This window comes from Battus philenor, unplaced genomic scaffold (assembly GCF_028537555.1).
Source record: "Battus philenor isolate CCGP_79_NKW_IND1 unplaced genomic scaffold, ilBatPhil1.0.hap1 SCAF_9, whole genome shotgun sequence".
In the NCBI taxonomy this organism is placed as follows: domain Eukaryota; kingdom Metazoa; phylum Arthropoda; class Insecta; order Lepidoptera; family Papilionidae; genus Battus; species Battus philenor.
Genome location: NW_027181759.1, coordinates 6,135,662 through 6,142,969, shown reverse-complemented (window position 1 = coordinate 6,142,969; position 7,308 = coordinate 6,135,662). Strand labels below are relative to the sequence as shown.

The 7,308-nt window shown below is 29.6% G+C and overlaps 1 protein-coding gene across 2 annotated transcripts; it reads left to right on the top strand.

Annotated features, from left to right (window-relative positions):
- Positions 1–351: 351 nt before the first annotated feature.
- Positions 352–7,299, top strand: Shmt (serine hydroxymethyl transferase). Of its 2 annotated transcripts, none has more exons than XM_068775537.1 (8): positions 352–650; positions 1,055–1,284; positions 2,059–2,174; positions 3,284–3,444; positions 3,832–4,027; positions 4,805–5,076; positions 5,859–6,078; positions 6,837–7,299. In XM_068775537.1, exons 1-8 carry the CDS (start codon positions 534–536, stop codon positions 7,073–7,075), a joined length of 1,551 nt encoding a protein of 516 aa, XP_068631638.1. In that variant the 5' UTR covers positions 352–533; the 3' UTR covers positions 7,076–7,299. The 2 variants fall into 2 exon arrangements, with proteins under 2 accessions (XP_068631638.1, XP_068631639.1); XM_068775538.1 differs by lacking the exon at positions 352–650 and adding an exon at positions 704–766.
- The last annotated feature ends 9 nt before the right edge of the window (positions 7,300–7,308 follow it).

Here is a 7,308-nt window from a genome sequence, read left to right as displayed (position 1 = left end):
GCATCACTAATAACAATAAAACCTTTAAAAAAACTTTTACGTATAATACTACTTAATAAAATAATTTTACGTATAATACGTTAGAATAGGTAAAACAAACTAATTAGTTCACGGACCCTTCCATTCTGTGAACGCAGTACCAATGAAGTTGTAAAAACCTCCGAGCTAACGGCATCAACTTCAACCGAGACTAAGCGTAAAACAAACAAAAAAGTACTATTCTCTCGAAATACCCTTAAAGTGATGGTAATATGTATAAATCACCTTTATTAATCAGTAAGAAAGTGACAAGAAATTATCGATTATAGTTGAATAAAACAAAATGTTTCAGTAGTGTCATTAATATACGTTTATCGGGTATAGCCTTGTTGGCAACTCTGCTGAGCTCGTTAAAACTGCTATAAACGTCAAGGTACACGATTGTAAAGTTCATAATGGGTTATCAGAATTGATTAATTTCGTTCAAGTAATAACAAAAGATCACATATTGAACAGTGTTTTGAAAGCATACAAACCAATTTTTCAAACTAAAAATGAATAGCAAGTTAGTGAAACAGTGTTGTTGTTATGCGATTCCTAAATGTTGTCCGATTTTAAGAATACCGTCAATAGGTAACAAAAGTTCTGTGCAAAGGAATATATCCTCTAAGGTAAGTTAATAACTTAATTTGAATATATTTATATTCAATATACAAATTCAAACGCATGTCACTCGGGAGAGGTTAACTTCGTTGCGAGTTAAGTTTGTTTTTAAGAAATATTTAAAGTAAGTTAGTTAGCACGTAATATGAGTTGATGACATAGTAATGCTATTTGTAATGCTATCTATTACGCACATAGGCAATACGATACTGATATTATCAAACTGTCGAAACAAATAAGAATCAACATTTGTTTGTGATTGCGTTATATAGATAACATTGTGGGGTCAATTTATACGCGATCTCATATTAAAAGACTTACAGAACTTATTGCACCGTAGTCAATACATAAGCGACTGCCTGCAGGATACTATTACGTTTTAGTTTAGTAAATCCTTTAATATAAATTTCAGATCTCGATTCCTAAGAGATTTGTATACAATTCAAAAATCATGAATAAGCTTCTTAATGGCAATCTGTGGGACACTGACCCAGAACTGTTTGAGATTATTAAGAAAGAAAAGCATCGTCAGCAACATGGCTTAGAAATGATAGCATCAGAAAACTTTACATCTGTTCCCGTACTACAATGTCTTAGTTCCTGTCTTCACAATAAGTATTCAGAAGGAATGCCACATCAGAGGTAATTTTACATTATATTACAGATTTATTACAGAAAAGATATAACTATAATATTCTCAATAAATTAAAAGCCTAGTTAGTTTTATATTGATTCAATTACTTAAAAGTTACTTTTTTAGTTTTTTTTTTCATATTTATCCTCGATAATCTGTTCTAATGATTCTCCTGGGTTTTTAACACTTAAAAATATTGATCCTGTCTGTAGTGACATACTTGGAAATTAAAATCTGATTAAATACAGTTTTAAATTTTTATCAACATCATATAAATAAAATATTTTGATAATAGTCTTTTAATGTTTTATGATATAACTAGACTATTATCACAAAATTTTATTTATACCTCCACACAGGACACTTAATAAGCTGTAGTAAATCCACATTTCTTTTTTGAAGGTTTTACTGTATAAGTTTTAAAGCTTTAATTGTACTTTTAAAACTTAAAATAATCAATTTTTGTCCATTTAAGTTATGCCTATATCTGCTGCATGGCATTAGCATATAATCATTATGGTTTCCTATTGAAAAATATGGCAGGAACATTTTTGTTTAAAAAAATAATTTGGAAATTGCCTGTAGAAATATATTTATAACAATGGTGTGTTGTTCTGATAAAAAAAATCTTAATGAACCTCTTGCTTAATGGTAATTTATATTCTGACAGTTCTTTTTCCAATATCTTACATAGTCCTCAATTAAAACACATAAATCTTTGTCTTTATATGCTTGTTGTATTAAAATAAAAAACAATGTTATTTATCATTTTAAAATTCTAGATATTATGGAGGAAATGAATTTATTGATGAGGTGGAAATTTTGGCACAACAGCGTTCTTTGGAAGCATATAGACTCAAAGGTGAACAATGGGGTGTTAATGTTCAGCCATACTCAGGTATGTTATATAGACTAAAGTTTAGTCTAGTTTATTTATGAAAACATCAGTCTTATCAGTAATATAATTTACTGAACAATTTTATTAATCAAATAATTCTTGTAAATTTTGCAAAAGTGTTAAGTGTAATTTTGTTTTACATTCTATTAATAGATAATTAAAAATAATCATCTGGCCAGTCCTTAATTGATTTTTAAATTAGGTATTGATTGTCCTAGATTAATAATATTGAAGATAGTTACATAAATATTTGTGGAGAAGCGCAAATATGTACTTTTCAAACACAAATACAAAATTATTAATGGACAGTATCTGTTTCATATTAAATTGACATTTATTTTGCAGTCTTCTATTATTAAATGAAGTTAGTTTATACTGCTAACTATCAATATTAGATAAACTTTGTACTTATAAATGAAACTAGGTTACAATAGATTGTTATTTGAAATTTACAAAGTACATAATACATGTACAATATACTTTCCGCATTGTAATGTGTGTTATACTATAATACACTTATGAAAACAATTTTATCACATTGTTAAAAATTAATTTTTCAATGTGCTTTCAGTATTGAATTTTTAAACAAATTTGTTAGAATATATTGGGAGTGTTGATCTATTTTCTTTTGGAAATCATCTTATAAAATACATTATCTGGTCAAACTGACCTATTTACATTTTTAGAAATTATGAATAAAAGAGTTGAACATTTTTAATAACACAGCAAATATTTTAAAATTTTTATGCTTTGTAGCTATTAACAGAACATAAACTTGCAAATAAATTTCACATTCTGTTTAGTACATATGTTGACAACAAAACCTGCTTTAGTATTTGATTTGGCATATCAAATATATATTTCCTTTTTATACTGTAGGCTTAAAATACCCAGGAATCCTTTATTAATAAATTGAAGTGCTAGAGTTAATATGATGATCATAAAGATACTAAGCTGTTTGAGCACTATCTGATAAAATCAATGCTGTACAAAACCGAATGCAGTTGATCTTGGGCTCAAGTCATTCTCTGCCTGATATGCCAAATTAAATGTTAGGTACCATAGTGCCTAATTATAATTTAACATGGGTTTAAAATTATTTATTATAGGTTCTCCTGCAAACTTCGCTGTATACACTGGTGTTGTGGAACCTCATGGACGAATTATGGGCTTGGACCTTCCTGATGGTGGTCATCTTACTCATGGCTTCTTTACTGCCACCAAGAAAATCTCTGCAACTTCAATTTTCTTTGAAAGCATGCCTTACAAAGTGAGTTAAGAATTTTTATTTTTGTTATTAACACCTAAAACATTTTATTTTTAGTAATCAAATTAGTAACGATAAATAAAAATATCTTCTTGTTTGTATACAATTGACAAAGCATTCAAGTTCAATTCGATTCTAATCTCTATCTAGACACTTCTGTCATACTTCTTATGACACACATAAGTGATCAAAGCTGATAATAATATGAACAAATAAACATGCAGTGCTTAATTTTGTCCAAGCATCTGAGATCCCTGCAAGATCTAAGACTAGAAATACTAAATATATGAATGAATGTACTAATTACCATAAAAAAATATTTATTTAAATAGTTAAGTAAATCATATAGAGATGCCTTTTCAATTACTAACTTAAAACATTTATTTACAGGTAGATCCTAAGACTGGTTTGATAGACTATGATAAGTTAGCAGAGACTGCAAGGCTTTTCAAGCCACGCCTTATTATTGCTGGAATGAGCTGCTATTCGCGCTGCTTAGATTACAAACGATTCCGTGAAATAGCTGATGAAAATGGGGCTTATTTAATGGCGGATATGGCTCATGTTTCTGGACTTGTTGCTGCAGGTAAAAGCAAGCAATCTTGCGATCTTATCTTTGTCATTGGTGGACCTAGTGAGGTAGGCCCATGCTGTATGTATCTGTTCGTGATCATCACTCGATAACCTTTCGGCCCCTACAGACGTCCGTTGTATGAACTTTTGGATCCGCCAATGCCACTTCAGACAAGCAACTATTCGAGCTACGTCGGTGACATTGTATCTTTTATAGGTCTCTAATGAATAATACTTTTTGATAATTGGCTTTGTCCGCTTTAATTTTTTCGTTATCGAATAATTGAATACATGGGTCTAATATATTATATAAGCAACCATGTCTTCCAAACAGATAAATTGGTTTCCATGACCTCTACTATAATATCCAGTACTTTATTAATTGTAGTTCCTCCGAATCTAAATTCACGTTACGACTTGACGTGCCGTCCACCTCTACGATAAAATATACGTCACAAAATCATGTCATCATACTAGCCAAGCCGAAAATTTAAATTTTAATATAAACATGTAGAGGTGTACCATATATCAAACCAACTAAGGGCAGTGACGACTCATTGTTTAAATTTTTGCTTCATTTTGACGCAATTTTACAATTAATTCTTATTAGATCCAGCTTTAACCGCTCATGTCAAAAAAATAGTTTTCTGTGAATACTTACCTTCTCACGGGCGTTGATTTATAAAACATTAAATGACTTACTTTTTTAATCCAATTCAACAAACTTATTTTTACAATTGAAACGTAAAAAATTAAATAATGCCTAAATAACACAATTATATTTTTAAAGGTGTGATTCCTAGTCCGTTCGAATACTGTGATATTGTCACAACAACGACGCATAAGACGCTTCGAGGTCCGCGAGCAGGTGTTATTTTTTACCGTAAAGGCATCCGTTCAATCAACTCCAAGGGAGATAAAATCATGTATGACTTCGAAACCAAGATAAATCAGGCGGTGTTCCCCGGTCTTCAAGGCGGACCACATAATCATGCCATTGCTGCCATCGCCACTACCATGAAACAAGCAACGTCTCTTGAATTTATTGAATATCAAAAACAGGTAAATTTACAAACGATTTTTTCTTAATGTTGTTAACATTGCTGCAGTTCTACAAATAATAGAGCAAATGAAAAAAAAACAATTATACCCTAACTTAGTTTTTTAGTACCATTAGAAATATGTGATTCATAGATATAATTAGATATGCAAAGTTGGATAATTATTTACTTGACTAGTTAAAATACTTATATTGTTCATGGCCCCTCAAACTATTTTAAATAAGTCTTAATTTATATTCGGCATTAGAAGTCAATTACATTTGTTTTATACTAGTATACATAACATAGGGCCTTAAGGTTCTGGAGTGGAGAGAGATAGGCAAACACAGGATAGGGCATCAACCAACAAGGTACACAGAGAACTTTGTTAATGTCGTCAAAACTCGATGGTCGCAGGCCTATATCCAGCAGATAATATCCTGAGATTGAACTGTATAAGAAAATTAACCAATGTAATAATAAACACAAAATAATTGATTGACTAATTATACACCTGAATAACTGGTGTCTGATGATGATAAATCTTAAAACATTTATCATGGCTTAGTAATTAAAGTTTATAGTCATCACAAGCAGATTCCGACCATTATTACATTTAATGCATGTAAGAAGCTTAATAAGATTACTTATGATTATTACAATACAAATGGTATTTTAAGGTAATCTAAAAATCTACATGATACTTATTCTTGGACTGCAGTAATAATTTAATACTAATTTATTGTATTTAGCTTAGAATCTAAAATATTCATAGTTTTCATTGAATATCTATTTTATTTGCAGGTTATAAAGAATGCTAAACGTTTGTGCGAAGGATTGATATCTCGCGGCTATGACATTGCGACTGGAGGTACTGATGTGCATTTAGTGCTAGTTGACATGCGTGGCGTCGGGCTCAGCGGTGCGAGAGCTGAACGCATCCTCGAACTTTGCAGCATCGCTTGTAATAAAAACACAGTGCCTGGTGATAAAAGCGCTCTCAACCCTAGTGGCATCCGACTTGGTAAATAATATGCTATATGTAACATTAAACAACATAAATACAAAATTCAGCAATTTATATTAGCAATGCTGTATCAGGTACTACTAGTTCCACAATTTGATTTATAAAAATTAATCAAAATGAAAATGAGATGAATATATAAGACAATTATAAGTACTTGTGTGCAGTTAGAAACAACTGTAATAATTTCTTTTATCAATTTATATCTATTAGTAACTCATTGAAACTACCTCCAAAATTTCTTAAAATATTTATGTTGTTAGGCCTCTTCCGACTTGTTTTACTCTATGGAAGAGATCTAGCATTGGATATCCTAAGGCTGAAATGATGGTGATGAATATTCCTATCTTTAAACCAATTTTGAGTAATATATTTTTACACATATATTACTGTTCTTTGGTGTTAAACTGATAAAATTTATGTAGAATTTTGTCTTATAATTTGCATTTTAATTTAAAGGATGCTCAATTTGACATTAATTTATATAAAAAATGGTATCAATAAAAAAATATTTACAATTACCAGGCTTATTGTCATCAATTACTATAATTTTAAATTAATATTAAAATCTTTATAAGTGTACAATAATATGTTGATAAATATAGAAGTGTTTTTTTTTATTTATTTAACATGCTTAAGAAAGTTACAGATGTTTTTGTTATTAATAAATAAGTTTTATTTACAATTTAATTACCATTAATATATTTCATTTAAAATTGGCTTGGTCTAAAAAAAGAATATTTGCTATATTTTTACAGGTACACCAGCACTGACTACACGCGGGATGAAAGAAACTGACATAGACAGAGTAGTTGATTACATTGACAAAGCTTTAAAACTTGCTCAAAAAATCACTAAGCTGTCGGGGCCAAAATTAGTTGATTTCAACAAAGTAATTGAAGAAAACATTGATATTAAAAAAGAGGTCGCCAATCTCAAAGAAGAAGTGGAAAAATACAGTGCATCATTCCAATTGCCAGGCTATGACACATATTGATAGAAATTGAAGAAGACAATATTGTTTTTATTTTTAATTGTTCCTAAATCATTCTACTTTTATAAGAAAAAGATATTATTAAGGTTTAATAAAAAATATAGTGCTATGATGTTACGTACAATATTAAGCAAACTGTTTTTTTCTAAAACAAAAAATATAATGTGCCTTTTGTTTAGATTATTTAAGTATAAATATTTTATAATAAATTTCGTGGTTTTTCTTTATATTTCGAT

Excerpts from the sequence above, each read along its gene's own strand:
- Shmt (XM_068775537.1), top strand. The coding sequence starts at position 534 with ATGAATAGCAAGTTAGTGAAACAGTGTTGTTGTTATGCGATTCCTAAA. Across the intron at positions 4,028-4,804 it reads TTCTGGACTTGTTGCTGCAG|GTGTGATTCCTAGTCCGTTC; the intron begins GTAAAAGCAAGC and ends ATATTTTTAAAG. Across the intron at positions 5,077-5,858 it reads TTATTGAATATCAAAAACAG|GTTATAAAGAATGCTAAACG; the intron begins GTAAATTTACAA and ends TTTTATTTGCAG.